The sequence below is a fragment of the Cebus imitator genome, unplaced genomic scaffold (genome assembly GCF_001604975.1).
Source record: "Cebus imitator isolate Cc_AM_T3 unplaced genomic scaffold, Cebus_imitator-1.0 Scaffold367, whole genome shotgun sequence".
Taxonomy (NCBI): domain Eukaryota; kingdom Metazoa; phylum Chordata; class Mammalia; order Primates; family Cebidae; genus Cebus; species Cebus imitator.
Window position 1 is genome coordinate 1,424,306 of NW_016107682.1, and position 17,064 is coordinate 1,441,369.

At 33.5% G+C, this 17,064-nt stretch overlaps 1 protein-coding gene and 1 long non-coding RNA gene across 5 annotated transcripts in view; one reads left to right on the forward strand and one right to left on the reverse strand.

Annotated features, from left to right (window-relative positions):
• Nucleotides 1–14,385, forward strand: part of FGFR1OP2 (FGFR1 oncogene partner 2) — a 27,742-nt gene extending 13,357 nt beyond the window's left edge. For 2 of the 4 annotated variants that reach the window (XM_037730902.1, XM_017507042.2), the window contains 6 exons: nt 1,797–1,933; nt 4,158–4,275; nt 5,230–5,372; nt 8,175–8,288; nt 11,011–11,124; nt 12,297–14,385. In XM_037730902.1, coding sequence (XP_037586830.1) covers nt 1,799–1,933; nt 4,158–4,275; nt 5,230–5,372; nt 8,175–8,288; nt 11,011–11,124; nt 12,297–12,434 — 762 coding nt within the window. In that variant the 5' untranslated portion in view covers nt 1,797–1,798 and the 3' untranslated portion in view covers nt 12,435–14,385. Of the gene's footprint in view, nt 1–1,784; nt 1,934–4,157; nt 4,276–5,229; nt 5,373–8,174; nt 8,289–11,010; nt 11,125–12,296 lie in introns of all 4 variants that reach the window. The other 2 variants (XM_017507041.2, XM_017507045.2) reach the window with 2 other exon arrangements.
• On the reverse strand, nt 12,512–15,088 carry LOC108288177. The gene is made up of 2 exons (XR_001818631.2): nt 12,827–15,088; nt 12,512–12,789 (listed from the first exon to the last, which is right to left on the reverse strand). It is a non-coding gene; the product is annotated as an uncharacterized LOC108288177 (long non-coding RNA).
• Between the last annotated feature and the right edge of the window lie 1,976 nt (nt 15,089–17,064).

Consider the following 17,064-nt stretch of genomic DNA (forward strand, 5'->3'; position numbering starts at 1 on the left):
TTGCTTTACAGACAGCTTTAAAAATTTACTCAGAAGGATCTGGTGTTCTATAGTAATGGGATTAGTGGGAGTTATAGTGATGCCCATTTAACCCATTTATCCATTTATGTTAACTTTCTTAACAAATAAAGTTGTCTATCTACAATTTTAGATAATTCCCTTGGAAATTTAGAGGAAGTACAGGGTATTTATTGTTGGATGTTAATGCCTCTCTCAGAGCTGCATCTTTAGATAGATTTTGGATAGTTGTACTTTTGGGTTTTAGCCAGTATCAGACATTGGTTCCTTTAATGGCCCTTTGTCATATTTTCAAGCATCCTTATCTCCTGAATCTTACAAGGCAAATCTTGTGGTGGTTTTCTCTAGAGAGCCAGAAGTTATAGTAATTTCCAGCTTGTTTACTTCTGAAGGCTCTCTGGAAATGTCTGGTCATATGTTGGATATTTTCTAAATCAATGCTTTAAATTTACTTTAATTAAATCCTCTTATTTATGTGTGACCCTATTTATAATAACAGAAGAAGGTCTTCTGAAATTGCCTGATGTATTTTAGAAAATATTTTATACTGTTATTTAAGTCTTCTCTTTTCTACCTTATTGCATTGTTTTTTGTTTTTTGGGTTTTTTTGTACTGGAGAGGATAATCATTCACTGAACTAGTTGGTACAGATCTGCAGTCCAGGGCAGTGGTATATAGCAACAAAGTCCTGAATTCTGTGGCAAATTGCTATCTTACTAAAGTTGATGAAAATCTTTGTTTATAACCTTTGACTTGGATTTACACCAAAGTTTTAATTTAACTTCTGTAGACCTGGCTTCTGGCCTAGTAATTTAGTGTGATATTATTATTATTGTTAATTGTTATTATTTTTTTGAGAAAACCCTGAAGAAAGGATGGCTTATATCAAAAGTTTAGGTAAAACTTAGTGGAAAGATAAAAGATATCAAGGAGGGTAAGTTTCAGAAGAACATAAAGTTTTGAAAAGAGAGTATTTAAAATTATTAAAATTTTTTTGAGGTTTCTACATATTAGTTGAAGAAGCTATTTCATGTTTTGTCTCATAATTTTTCAGCTACTCTTAAACACATTACTTACTGATTTTAACATATCAGAACTTTCTCATAATTACCAGTTTTGTTCTAAGTCAAAACTTTTTTTTTGCACTTTACTAAGGAAAATGCAAGAGGTAGAATTATAATGCAACTTTATATAAGAAGCAGAAGTTCTTCCAAGAGGAGGTTGAGACTTTGATGTAGTATGACACATTGAGGCCAATTTGGCTGGTCAGCAGCGTTTGTGAACAGTGTCTCAAGTCACCTGACCAAGCAGAGGTCAGACGTCAGGAAGTGTTCTTACAGTCAAAGATCTGACAGTCATTGACCCCAGAATACAGGCCAGTGAACCAAATGATCTTTCTCAAAAAAGATAGGGAATGCCCTCATAAAGGGCATGATTTCTGTGTAACATTATATTCATTGAACTTTTGAACTAACTATATTCATGTACTTTTTTCCCACTGTAAATTCAGAGTGTTTTAAATACATTCTAGTTGTATCTGCAAATCTTTTAAATGTGTTTTAATTTTTTTGTAATATTATAAATTTACTTTTGAGTTTGTGCCATTCTAACAGAAGCAAAATCACAGGTGTTCTTAGATGTTTTTTCCTACCTAGGCAGTAAACCATACTGTAACAAATGTGGCTTAAGGAGCATATCTGTGTTGACATGAAAGTAAAATAAGGTGATATGTTGATTTTGAGTCTTGATTTTAATTTTAATTATAGATACTTCTTCAGAAATGAGTTGCACAATTGAGAAGGCACTGGCTGATGCTAAAGCTCTTGTTGAAAGATTAAGAGATCACGACGATGCAGCGGAATCTCTGATTGAGCAAACCACAGCTCTCAACAAGCGAGTAGAAGCCATGAAGCAGGTTTGATTTTTATTTCTTGTTCCTTCCATTTAACAAAAGCAGTCATTGACAGTTATGTATTGCTGGCTAATTAATACCTCATTTTTTTTCAATGTTCTCTTAAATTTTAAAGTAGCTTGACTTGTGTGTTTCAGGTTTACTTTAATTTTGTCATGTTCAGGTGACATATGTAGGCATATATTTCTAGATCAAATCTAGACCTAGATATGATTGCTTATTTTGCTGACAGGAGTTGCACATTTGAGTTTCTAAAATAAACGAATTTGTTAGGTCTAGAAACATTTGACAAAGACCAGATAATACCTTTTACTAATGTTGGTACACATTTTGTTCTGTCTTATATAATGTGGAAATGTTCATATGATTCTTTATAAAAGTACTTAGGTGATGCTGTTTAACAAAATAGCTTTTGAGAATGATGCAAGGTAATATCTGATATATACTTTGTGCAATTATTGTACCCATACTTGCTCCCTTATTTTTTATTTAATGCTACCAATTAAAGAATAAATAAAAAGGGCTTTCTTCTTACTATTTTTACTATTGTATAACAGAATAGGGCCACGGAGTTCAGACACTATTTTAAACCTTCTGATAAAAATTTTCAAGTCATTTAAGAAAATTATAAGATCTCTGACATTATAGTGGAAATCAGAGCGGGGGGAATGTATCTTCACAGCCAACTCTCCTCATCTATTTTATACGTGGAAGCAATTCTGGGACAGTATTTTTAACAAAGCTACTGGAAATAGTGGAGCAAGTTTACTTATTTGGTTTTACAACTTTGTTGCCCTAAACAGATTTACCTGCATCCCTAATGAACTGTCCAGCTAGACTCAGCACTTCAGTGAACATATATCTGGTATTGAGTTGTTAAAAAAGGAGTTTGACATCTGAAGTTAAGAACCAGGAGTGTTATAATGAATGTATTACTGTCTCATGAGAATGCCTTGAAAGCAAATGAGTGAGATTTTAAAATAAGATTCTCATTTTCTTAATGGAAAATTTGTTTGCATTTCTTTTGTACATGTTCTATTATTATTAAGATATTCACATACCATAAAATTTACCTTTATGAAGGATACAGTTCGTTGGATTTTAGTACACATTTACAGGTTATGCAGCATAACCACTATGTGATCCCAGAACATTTCATCATCATATAAAACCTTACATCCATCAGTGGTCTCTCTAGTTTCCCCTTTCCTCAGTCTTTGACAACTACTAATATTTCTATCTCTATGAATTTGCCTATTCTGGACATTTCGTATGAATGGAATGATAAAATATATGACTTTTGTGATTGGCTTCTTAACAAAATGTTTCTAAGGTTCATCTATGTTGTAGCATGTGTCACTACTTCATTCCTGTTTATTGCCAAATAATATTGCATTGTAAGGAATACAGCACATTGTTCTTATCCATTCATCAGCTGATAGGCATTTGGATTATTTTACTTTTTGGCTAGTAAGAATATGCTGTTATCAATATTTGTGTACAAGTTTCTGTGCGGACACGTGTTTTCAGTTTTCTTGGGTATATACCTAGAAGTGGAATGGATGGGTCCTACAATAACTTGGTTAAATTTTTTGAGGATCTGCCACGTTGTTCGCCAAAGCAGCTGCATCAAGCTTGTCCAACCTGTGACTTCCTGGCTACATATGGCTCAGGATGGCTTTGAACGCAGCCCAACACAAATTCACAAACTTTCTTAAAACATTACAAGATTTTTTTTTTTTTAAAGCTCATCAGCTGTCGTTAAGTTAGTGTATTTTATGTGCGGCCTGACAGTTCTTCTTCAGTGTGCCCAGGGAAGCGAAAACATTGGACACCCAAGAGCTACATCATTTTACATTCCATCAACAATGTATGGAAGGTTGCAATTTCTTCACATCCTCTCCAACAATTGTTATTGTCTATTATATTATAATCATCCTAATGGGTTATATTGAATTGCATACCCATAATGACTAGTTACATTAATCAAGCATCTTTTCGTGTGCTTATTGGCCATTTTTGTCTTCTTTTGATAAATATTTATTCAAATCCTTTGCCACTTTTAAAAATGGGAGTTATTTTCAGTTTATCGTTGAGTTGTAAGAGTACTTTATATATTCTGGATACTAAGCTCTTATCAGATATTTATGTGTATATTTCAGATATATTTATATATCAGATATATATTTGCAGATATTTTCATCCCACATGTTTTGTTCCCCATTAGTATCAGGAAGAAATTCAAGAACTTAATGAAGTTGCAAGACATCGGCCACGGTCCACGTTAGTTATGGGAATCCAGCAAGAAAACAGACAAATCAGAGAATTGCAACAAGAAAACAAAGGCAAGATATGTTACTTTTTGACATTAATCCCATTTCTAGTCTCTATTGCTAAATCATATTTATTGCTCTATATCATTCCCTGCATACAAACATCTGCCTTGCTTGACATCCTCTTAGATTCTCACTTTCAATATCCAGTTAGCACCACCATTTTTAGCTATGAAGTAAGTCAGCTTTGTTCTCTGCAGTCCCACTGCATTGGCCTCCAGATTAGATGCTCAGTCTCTTACCCAAAATGTCCAAACTGATCTCCCTGGTTCCAGTCTCTCTTCCCCCTTCCAGTCTGTCTTCGACATAAGCATCAGATTGATATTTCAGAAATCAATCTGATCATGTTATTCTTTTGCTTAAGAACTTTATTGTATAGGCACTACCTTTTACAAGGACCCTAAAAATCAATTCCCAGCCTTCTTTTTTACCTTCTTCCCACAGCTTTATTCACCATAAACTCTTTGCTCTTGCCAAAACAAATCACTTCCTAAACACATCATCTGTTTGCATGCCTCCCCGCTTAAAATGTCCATTCCTTCACTTTTCAACTGAGGGAACTCACACTGTACTTCTACAGAGCTTCCACCATTTCTCCTCACAGACATCTCTTAAATCTATTTGACTGACTCTCAACTCTGCACCTACCACATACTTGTTTTCTCTACTAGACTCTTGAAGTCTGTGGTGGCCCTTTGGTATTCTTAATTTAGAGGAAGCCTTGGCTGATATTTAATTGCTATTTAGTGAATCTTTGTTGAAATGATTCTGAAAAAACAGGTTTAAAATGCTCATTCAAAAAATTAATAAGAGACTTCATTTGGTGACCCTTATTGTTATATGGCTAGGTTTTTGTGCATTGTGTTTTATTTTTAAAATGTCCTATTCCTAAGTCGCTTAGTGGAAGAGAATATTTTATGCACTTTTAACTCGAGTTTGAATAAAATTCAATGTTATTCTTGATAGAATTGCGTACATCCCTGGAAGAACATCAGTCGGCCTTGGAACTTATAATGAGCAAGTATCGAGAACAAATGTTTAGATTGCTAATGGCTAGCAAAAAAGATGATCCAGGCATAATAATGAAGCTAAAAGAGCAGCACTCCAAGGTAATACATTCTATAAATGTGATATGAAATGAAAAAGAAGGATGATTGATTATCCTGTGTTCAGATTTTTTTGTAAAAAAATCACAGGTATCTAGTTAGCGGCATTTTAACATGATGTTGAATGTTTCATCTTTTTAATTGACATTTTCTCCTTCTTCTAATTTTTCCATTTCTTGTTATATATCATTTTCTGTTTGATTTACTCTTATAGCTCTCACTGTTTCTTAGAAACTTTTAATTTGTATGTTGAAAAATCAGTTTTATTTTGGATATAAAGGTAAGTCTGTACTATACAACATTATTTTTGTAGGGCTATATGCTTTTAAGAAATATTTCTTTAAAGGCTGGGCATGGTGATTCACGCCTATAATCCTAGCACTTTGGGAGGCCAAGGTAGGAGGATCGCTTGAGACCAGAAGTTCGAGACCAGCCTAGGCAACATAGCACGACTCCATCTCTACAAAAAGTAAAAAAGTTAGCCAGGTATGGTAGCACGTGCCTGCAGGCCTAGCTTCTCGGGATGCTGAGGTGGATAGATCACTCCAGCTCAGGAATTCGAGGTTACAGTGAGCTATGATCATGCCGTTGAGCTCCCATCTAGACAACAGAGTGAGAACCTGTCTCTCAAAAAAAACACACACACACAGAAATTTTTTAAGAAAATTTTTTTCCGATAAATTTGTGTATTGACTTCTCTTGCAAAAACAAACAAAAAATACTGAAAGCAGTTTAATATAGATTTGTTCTTCTTAAGACATTTTCTGAATGAGGCTAATTCATCCAGACTATAAATGATCTTAATTATTATAATGGAAAAAACATGGAGTTGAGGAGAAGAAACAACATATTAAAGTTTTGCTCCCCTGCCCCAGTATTGCATACCAATTGACGTCATTTTTTTTTTTTACAAGCAAAGCTGAATTAGTTATAAATTAGTGTTTTACCTGCCGTTCACCCCTTTGTCATTCCCGTGGCTATTCCCTTTGGTATGTCTTGATATTTTATGGCAACTGCTATGAAAACAAGTAGAATAATCCTTTCTCATTTGTATTTATTTTAACTGAATTTTAATTGCTGATGTGAAATAAAAATATTAAGCTAGATTGTGGAAACTAGGCTATTATCTGTATTACATAATGGTGAGCTATTAGTTATTAATATTATTTAAGAAATAGTGATATGAACCTTTTTTCCCCATTTGTTACAATAGAAATGGGAAAGGAGATATTTTTATAATTATCTATTACTGAAACACATTTTAGATTCTTTAAAATAATTCTTCCGTTTTGGTGCTTCTTTTAGGTGTTTTTAACTTATTAGTAATTAATTCTATTAGAATTAAATACCTATCAAATAGCTCTTTTTGTGCCTTTATATATTAGAAAACCTAATGATAGGTACCTCTTATGTCAACCAGTAAAATAATAAATTAATGAATTTGTGTTTAATATTTTCTAATTATACTATTCATCTCCTAATCAAATGGAAATCCATGGATGTTTTAAGTGGTGATATTTTTAATACAAAATGTAGCTTGTTAATGAGACCATTCTCAAATCATTTAAATTTAAAGGTATAATAATAACTATAATAACTAAGACTTTTCTAAAGACACTAAAGGGAATTGACTTAATATTATTAGTAAGATAAATGTAATCTTGAGAATTTCCAAAAGGTTTGTATGTTTTATAATGTAAAAAATAAAATGTTAAAGATCTAAAGGTAAGAATACCATTACAAAAGAATACAGCTTGCTGGTCCTATCTGGTAGCAACTATGACAGAAGCAAATGTTTTCTAAAATACATTAGATTTTATTATTCACCAGAGCTGGTTTATTAATTAGTAAAGTTAAACATTCCCTATGATAGCTGTGAACCATCCTTTTCATTATGTAGATTGAATTCTTCATCTAAGTTCAGGTGATCCTTGCCTCCCATAAAATGACTATTCTGTTACTTGTTATTAATTCTCACTAATACATATTAATGTTTGTGATTTTGATTTTTCCCAAAAAGGAGACACTTCGACTTAAACAAACATTAATACTTGCACTGAGTTAGTTGTGGGTAATGTAATAATAAGATGAACGTACAAGTAGCTTGCAATATAATTGGAGATACAGACACAAACGTAACTATCTACTATAAGGTAGGTTGTGATGAATCTCATAGTAGAGAGATGAATTGTTACTGGAATGCTAGAGGGAGCAATATTAATTGTCATAAGGAAAATCTGGAAGGATATCAGGGAAGGAAAGAAAATCTGTCTCAGTCCAGCCTTGAATTAATTATGGGTAGGTAGGTCAACAAGCAAAAGTGAGTGGGCATAGAAACTTGTATAATAAAGGCACAAAAAGTACGGGATTCTAGGATGTGTTTAGGTACCAGTGCTCTGATATGCCTAAGTGCAAAAGTAATTTTACAACACATTTAGGGCTAAAGAATAGAATTACATATAGCAGTATTTTGGATTGGATTAAGAGATCCTTTTGAGACTGTTATAAAACAGAACTTTGCCCTTACCTAGAAGTTTTTGAGAGACCCTTTTGAGAGTGTTATAAAACAGAACTTTGCCCTTACCTAGAAGTTTTTGAGCACATACTTAAAAGTCAGTAGAAAGTTTGAGAGCTCATTTTTACCCAAATACTAATTTTCACGTTATTTTTGAACAGATGCCTTTTTGGAAATCTTAAAAAAGCAAACATTTCAAACAGTTGGCTAACACGCATGAACTAACACTCATTCAGTTTTTAAATTACGGATGATATCCGTATTAACATTATAATGACTCTATACTACAGATTGACATGGTACACCGTAACAACTCCGAAGGATTCTTCCTTGATGCATCTCGACACATCCTTGAAGCACCTCAACATGGACTGGAGAGAAGGCACTTGGAAGCAAATCAGAATGTACACTAAATAAACAGTCAACTTTTGGGGTGTGGATGGAAGGGGGGTCCATTTTAAAAGTTTTTTTACATTGAATTTCCCTCCCAGATTAGATCAGCAAATAAATGGAATTTATTAAAATAATGTTGTGTCTTTAATAGCCATGCTGTTAAGTGTAGAAACTTTAAACCTCTCATTAATTTTCTGTGTATCATATCACGTACAGCTTGTTAGATATTTTCGAGTTTTATAGGTTATTCAGCCCAATTCTTTATTTGCTCTTGTTACCTGTTGCTGTAAAACAGTCATTTTCTTTCTGGACATCAAAGATATTTTCTTGGCATTAATTTTAACCTGATTTCATAAAAATTTTGGTCAAAGTACTAAATGTTTTGATTCAGATTTTGGATAGTTTGTACTCCTTTGATTTTGCAAATAAAATAAAAATGTTTTTGTTTATATGTTAGGATTAAGCATAGTAGTGCTCTCTCCATTGTGTCTTAACTTTTTTTTTTAACTCACTTGTGGCAGATCTTTATTGAATAAAGAAGGAATACAGCTAGACAGGGAGTTAGAAATGAAAGACATTTCAAGACAGCTCAAGGGTTATGTTGGTGACACTTCTTGTCTTCAAGACAGTTTTGAAAGGACAGATCTTGCCTCTTGTGCTCATTAAAAAGTGTGTGATACTTCTCTAAAGATTTTATAGTTAATAAGTGAACCATTACCCTGGCCTATAAAAATGCTGTTCTGTTTTAAGTATTGGGTGTTTTCTCATTATGAGTTTTGTTAGAAGAGACTCTGTACTGAAAAAATCCGCTTTTTTCCCCTTCTATTTTAAAGGCAAAGAAATGCTTCCTGTATAGTTTTTAAACTTAGGTCAGTGCCATAGGACTGACCAAATCATAAATTGAGAAAGCTGTTGGCATTCAAAATTTTTACTCATTACCCTTTATTCAGTTTGCTGCTGCAATGATCTATACTTACTTGCTTTTATATGCTCCCTTGACAATGGGAGGAATTTTAATGATTAACTTGCGGAATATGACAAATATTTGTCCTGGTAGCATTCTTGCTACTCTAATCTTCAAAACTGTCCAATAGAACTTTTCTGAAATGATGGGAATGTTTTTTATCTGTGCTGTCCAGTGTGGAAGCCAGTTGCCACATGTGGCTGTTGAGCACTTGCAGTGTCACTAATGCAGCTGAGGGACTGAATCGTTAGTTTTTTTTTTCTTTTTTTTGAGATGGACTCTCACTTTGTCACCCAGGCTGGAGTGCAGTGACACAGTCTCAGCTCACTTCAACCTCCGCCTCCTGGGTTCAAGTAATTCTCATGCCTCTGCCTCCTGAGTAGCTGAGACTATAGGCGCATGCCACCACACCCGGCCAATTTTTGTATTTTTAGTAGAGATGGGGTTTCACCATGTTGGCCAGGATGGTCTTGATGAATTGTTGATTTTTAAAAATATATTGATTTTAATTAAGTTTAAATAGCATTGTGTTGGACAGCACAGATTAGTCTTTTATGGTACCTTCTTGCTGAGTACTAACAGTGTATAGGTTTCCCTATTAAAAGGACCTACATTTCTGTTGGTTAAGAGGCTATTAAATGTGGTTTGCCAAAGATACTACTTTATCATTTCTTCCAGCTTAACAACTTCTGTGGGTTTTGGAGTACTGTTAAATTCTTTTTACAAAAAAGTGTATATATATATATATATATATATATATATATATATGTATGTATGTATATAATTACTAAAGAGACAGTGTTCCTTTGGGTAGTTATTCACTTTTATATTTAAGTCTTGGGTTTAATAAAATATCTCTCAGTTGCCAGTGAATCATGATCTATAGAAGCTGTTCATTGGGAAAATGATTATTCTCAAGTTTCTGTTGATTTTAAACCTTTTTTGTCTGTCTCTTTTACTAGACTGTAAGCTCCTTCAGATCAGGGAACATGTCTTAACAGTCTTTGTATTCCTGTTGTTTAGCACAGTACTAGCACATTGTGGGTGTGCAAAAAATAAGAGAATGAGATTGAAAGAATTTATGCTACTTGCTGCGCCTAACAAATGTGGATGTCTGTATTATACTGATACTGTATTTTCAATAGTTGGCAAAGGCCATTTAATATTTTAATACTGAAAAGCAGAATTGTGCTCATTTTATCCAATATTTATCTTATACCATACACTAAATAATAGGTGGATGTAAAGATGCACTTCCTCCTCTCAAAGAGGATCATGATCTAGAAAAGGTTACAGATTGGACTGAGATCAATTTATAGGCCTGAGCAAAACAGAAAAGATTTCTAAATCATTGAGAGGAAAAAAGAATTGAAAAAAGAATTCCTAATTCAGAGAGGAAAAAAGATTGAATGTGTTGGCAATTTTTATCTTTCCCATTACTTTGAACAATAGTGTATGTAAGTGCAAAAAAAACAGTTGCTGATCATTGTGGTGAGAGGAATATAAAATATGAATACTTTTCTTGCCACTAGGTTTAATTGTATTGTGCTGCTTATTCTTAATTCTAGTCCTAACAAATCTGATTTTAAAAGCACATCCGTGGTCAACCAGCTTCATTGTGAATATTTGTTTTATTTATATTAAGTGACAATGTAAGAATATTATATTCATGTTAAGTGATACTGCAGATTTAAAAAAAAAAGAGAGGATCCAGAAATAAAAATAATAAAGTATTTTGCTGATTTCCAACTCCCATCCTTCTTTTTCAGGAACTGCAAGCACATGTTGACCAGATAACTGAAATGGCAGCAGTAATGAGGAAAGCCATTGAAATTGATGAGCAACAGGGTTGCAAGGAACAAGAACGAATATTTCAACTTGAAGTAAGTTTTATATTGTAAATGTAGGTGAAAACTGTCCATACAAAGATTTATGTCAGAAAATATATCTCATTTTTAAATGTGTGTATACACACACACACACACACACACACACACACACACGCACTTTTCTGGGGTACTGATAGTGTTCTCCTGGATGCTGTTTATATGGGCATATTATGCAAGACCATTTATATGGTAATGCAAGAATCTAGGATCATTAGTAACTTACAATATATCAGTAATTTAGAAAATTGAGGTTTGATCCTATATTGCTTATCTTAGGAGGCGAATGTACTTCTTCAGTTGAGTAATTTTTAAAATTTTGTTTATTCTATTGGAGATCATGGTGATACAGGGAAATTTTTTTTAAACCACAGATATTTAGGAGCAATTTTATTTTTCTGGGGACTCTCAAAGCCTTTGTCTCATCCTCCTTTATTTTGTGATAGTGAAAGTGCAAGTCACTGAATAACTAATATCAGTACAATAGACTTTTATACTTTTAAGACCTTCATTTTGAAATCATGGTGGGGAATCTGCTTTAGACTACTAAAATTTAGAAAGTGAGACTAAAAACAAAGTGGTAGAGAATAAATTACGAAAGGTTGTTGTTAAATGTCTACAAATTTTTTTACAATAACCAAAAGGGGGGTGGAAAGCAAAGTTGTTTACCAGTGTCAGATTTAGTTACTTACATTCCTTCTTGACAAATATCATCAGCTACCCCAACCCTGCTGCTCCCAAATTCCAGTGAGAAAAACTTGTCCTTCATTCTGTGCTATCATGAAAAGTAATAAAAATACTAAAAAGTGCTAAGAGATTGTAGCCTATTCACTGGCTTTATGAGTTTATATAAATATAAATCTAGATGTTATTTTCTTCATCTCTAATGTGATTGTAAAATAAGGCCATTTCTGAGTTTCTATTTACAATTATAGCTGCTTGAGTAAGAAGGCTTTGCAGTTGTGTAAGATGTTGAACACAATTCCTAGCTGTTTAGGTGTTTTTTAGATTCAAATTGCCAATTGCATACATCATTGAGTACATTAATGCCAATTACAGAACTTATTTGTTATACCTTCATATGTTTAGTTTTTCCTAACATATGTTTGTGCTGTTTAGCTACCTTGTAGATGGCGACTGCATCTTTGTTTTTGTTTGCCTTCTTACAGCAAGAAAACAAAGGCTTGAGAGAGATCCTTCAAATAACTCGAGAATCATTTTTGAACCTAAGGAAAGATGATGCGTCGGAAAGTACTTCTTTGTCAGCATTAGTGACCAACAGTGACTTGAGTCTGAGGAAGAGCTGAAGAGTTTCTGAGTCTGTGAGCTTCTTACATGGCTCCAAATGGTCAAATAAGTGAATGAATGAATGAATGAATGAACAGAAAATTCAGTCCTTTATTTTTTTCTCTATAAATATGTATAGTGCACTGGCTATGAGATAGCAACAAAAAAATGCATAGTTAATGATCATAGACTTTATTCCAAAACATAATTGGAAAATAGAAACTGAGCCATTGCCAACTGGTAAAGAAATGAAAGATTTTCACAGTGACTACTGAATATATCGAGAGCTTTTGGCAGTTGTGCTGGCTTTCTGGGTGATTAATAAGGTAAGCTTGAATATTCCCAGTAAATGTTTGAGAATTCATAAAATTATACCTTCCCAATAAATGCTTGAGAATTCATAAAATTATACCAATCTAAAAATATACATTTTGGGCACTGTTTTGTGAACTGAGGATTTGTATGCTAAATTTCATCCTTCCAATTTGGCGTCAAAGTTAATACAAAGTTTATGTACCATGAGACTTCAGCTTTAGTGATTGCCTACTTTCACATTTATTTAATTTTTTGTGAAAGAAAAGTTATAAAGGCTATAGGAATGAATGTGTTATACGTACCATCAACAAAAGAGATAATTTTAGCAACTTACCATAACTGATACTTAGCTAACAATTGTCCATAGCTTATTGAAGTGTAAGAAATATCATTTCAGGAATGAAAAAGAAGGAATACTACTTTCTAAGAAAGAAGATCTTATAATAGACATATTTAGTAGGTTAAACTACTCCTTTGAAAGAATAAGTTTTGGTTTGAAGTCAGTAATGAAGATAAATTTTTCTCTTCTCTGGCTGATTTTTAAGAATATTATGTAGTTCATTTAGTTAACAGAATTGAAATGTTTGCTATAGCAAGAAAGGTATGGTAATTTAAAAAGTGAATTGGGAATTCTTCTGGCTCATAAAACCCTTTTTTTTCTTTAAGTATTCTTGAGATACAAAAAGAAAGTGAATTAAAATTTCAAAAAAAGAAAAATTTCTGGATCTGTTTTCAGGCTCCATCTGATCCTCATAATCTGTAAGATTTTTCTTAAGACCTTTCAGCTGAAAGTGGGAGTGGGGTGGGATGATCTGTGGATTTAGAAGTATTTGTTTTCTGTGGTCTTTTAAAATGTCAAATATATAGTATGTAAATTTTTTAAAAGTCACCAGATACAGATATGTGCTTTAACATCAGTTGAAAACTAAATTTTCTTATGTTGTGGTGATTGTAGTAAAAAGGGATAAGAGTATCAAACATGATTAAATATATTGTACTCATTTATATTGAATACATATTAAAATTAAGACAAATAGGAAATTCTACTTTGAGTACGTAATTTGTTAAATAAGTATTACTTTATATGGTAATTGTATGTATAATTTCATATACCGGTAAAATTCAAAACAACACTTCAGAAAATTTTTCTATCTTAAGTTTGGTGCGAGTGGGGTGGATGAGGCTAATTGAATAGAAAAGGGCTGATGACTCAAACATTACATAGATTTCTTTTCTCAGTCAGAGGCCTTATTTGATATTTTATAAATGACAGTTTTTATTTTTAAACTTTTTTATTGTTTTTGGTAAAGTATCCCTTTATTTAATGACACACTCATTCAGATACTTTTTATCCCTAAAGGAAATAAGCTACACAATTGAGATTAAGTCTGAGGCAATTCATTGAGGTAGCTCTGATATAAAACATTACTTGATAAATAATTATTTTTGTAAACAAGCTGGGTTAACTTATTCTTGGTCTTTTTGCTTGGATATGACTTTAAGGTCTTGATGTTTAAAGATATTTACTTTGTTATTTAGTGACACTTTTCTATCCCTTTTTTGGGGGGGGTTGTTAAACAGAACCTTAAGTTTATGTCTGAGGTATGTGCTGCATAGGAACCTATTTTATTATTAAAGATGAGTGATTAAAATTGGTATGGTCTCCAATTTAATGTGAAAAATGCTTACATTTATTCTTATATATGGTTAATTTTAAGGTCTTTTGTCTCTTCTTACTACAAAACTACTTAACAACAACCTCTGTCTGTAGTCCTTAGGATAGGCAACTTCTTAGTGCAGATCCTGTAGAATTTCTGTCTATAGTGGGTTGAATCTTGTCCCCCAGAAAGTAAGTCTGAGTCCTAACCTGATACACCTGCGAAGATGACCATATTTGGAAATAGAGTCTTTATAGATGTGATTAGGGGATCTCATGATATAATTACCCTGGATTTAGGGTGGGTTCCAAACCCGATGAGTAGTGTCCTTACAATAAGAGAGAAGGAGATACAAAACAGATATAGCTGCATGAGGACAGAGGCAGTTAGTTACTCAAGGACTGCTAGCCACCACCAGAAGCTGCAAGAGAGACATGGAATGAGTTCTTTATGGCCTTTAGAAAAGACCAAGCCTACTTGATTTCAGACTTCTAACCTCCAGAACTGTGAGGAAATAAATTTCTGTTGTTTTCATCCATCTAGCCTATGGTAATTTGTTACAGCAACCCTAGGAAACTGAAACATCATCTATTATTTATCATCTATCAAGTATATTTTTTATTTTATATAAAAAGAACAGTTCTTAAAAACCCAATTATTTATAACCTCACAGATAATTTCTGCTCTAATTTATATTCTTTAATATTAAGGTGTCTTCCAAAATTTTATAGAAATAAATTGCTTCCCTATAATCCCAGCACTTTGGGAGGCTGAGATGGGCAGATCACTTGAGGTCAGGAGTTAGAGACCAGCCTGGCCAACATGGTGAAACCCCATCTCTATTAAAAATATAAAAAGTTAGCCAGGCATGGTGATGGGTGCCTGTAAACCCAGCTATTTGGGTGGCTGAGGCAGGAGAATCGCTGGAACCCAGGAGGCAGAGGTTGCAGTGAGCCAAGATCGTGCCACTGCGCTCCAGCCTGGGCAACAGTAGTAAAACTTCGTTCCCCCCCCCCCCCAAAAAAAAAAGGAAATTGCTTCAATGAAGTGGAAGATCGTAGATTCATAACTTAATTTTGGTATCACCACTACCTTTTCACATTGTCAGAGTGAAATAGAACTTTTTTTAGTAAAATATTGATGAAGGTAATTTCTAATTGGAATTTGAGGAGACACTTTCCTTTTACCTCACTGGCTGTTCCTCAGTCTCCTTTGTTTCTTCTCTCTGACCTCTTAGCATTAGAGAGCCACTGGGCTCGGTCGTTACACCTATTCTGTGCAGTATCTCTACTCACTTTGGTGATCTCACCCAGTCTCATGACTAAATATCACCTCTATGCTTGATGTCTCATGAATTCACAGTTCTAGCACAGACGTCTTAATTCCAGATTCATGCAGCTGTGACTGTCAAAGAGACATTTCAAACTTAAGATGTCCAAAGCCAAACTGAATCTCCCAGAACCTCTCCATACTCTTTCCCATCCTTGCAGCTGCTAGGGCCAAAAACCTTGGTGACAACTTTGATTCCACTTTCTCATACCATGCATCCTATTCATCAGCAAATCCTGTTGTTGGCTCTTCCTTCCAAAAATATCAAAATCCCACCATTTTTCTCCTTCACTGTTACCGCTGGTCAAAGCTACATTATGGTAGTGTTAAAGTATACAAATTAGATTCAACCTAAATATCCTACAGTAGGGGAATAGTTACGTATCAAAATTCACTTAATACAGTTGATTACAGTCTATGGCTTGAAGACACTAGCAATAGGAAGAAAATCTGTACCTAAATTTGCATGATAAAAAGCTTAATATAAATTACACATATAATTACAAATATGTAAAAATCAGATGCATAGGAGGAAATGTCCTGAAGCAAATAACATCAGTATTCCAGCTGTCTTGTTTGCATTAGCCAGTTTCTGTTGCCTATAATCAAGCATTTTGTAGCTCCCATTATATAGTTGTAATTTATTCATCAATTTTCCCAATTGATGGATATTTAGTTTGCAAAGTTTAACACAAAATAATGCTGCAGTAAACATCCATTTACATGCCTTTTTTTACTGTAATTTCTAGCATATAAATTCCCAAAAGTTTGTTGGGTCATGTTTGTTCTTTTTAAATGAAAAAATAAATATATATTGTTAAAAATCTAGCATACTAAAAAATTTACAATTCAGAGTAAGTAAACCTCTTGCTACAACCTCTGTCTTCCCAGAGGTCATTATAAGTTTCTTGTGAATCAGAAAACCTGTTAACCAAAAAAAGTGACTAAGGCAAGTGTCTTAAATCAGTAGAGGTTTATTTAGCCAAAGTTTAAAGACATACCAGGGAAAAAAATGCAAGTAACATGAGCATCTGTGACCTGAGCTTTCCAAAGACGTTTTGGAAACTCATTATTTAGGTAGGGGAGAGCAAGGAAGGAAAAGGGAGAGGGGTAGGCAATGAGGCAAATGATTACGTTCTTGTGAGACTCTGGTTAACGCTCAGTAAATCTGTTTCACATAATATAAGGTAAACTTTGAAAAAAGGGAATAAAGACTCAATTATACATCCATCTTAGGGTAGGCAGAAGAGTGGTTGATCTTGTCTCATCCTTATTCTGTACCTGGGAAGATAAGCTTGTTAATGGCATTGTCAGTGTGAGATTTTAACAGAACTTGGTTTTAAGAATT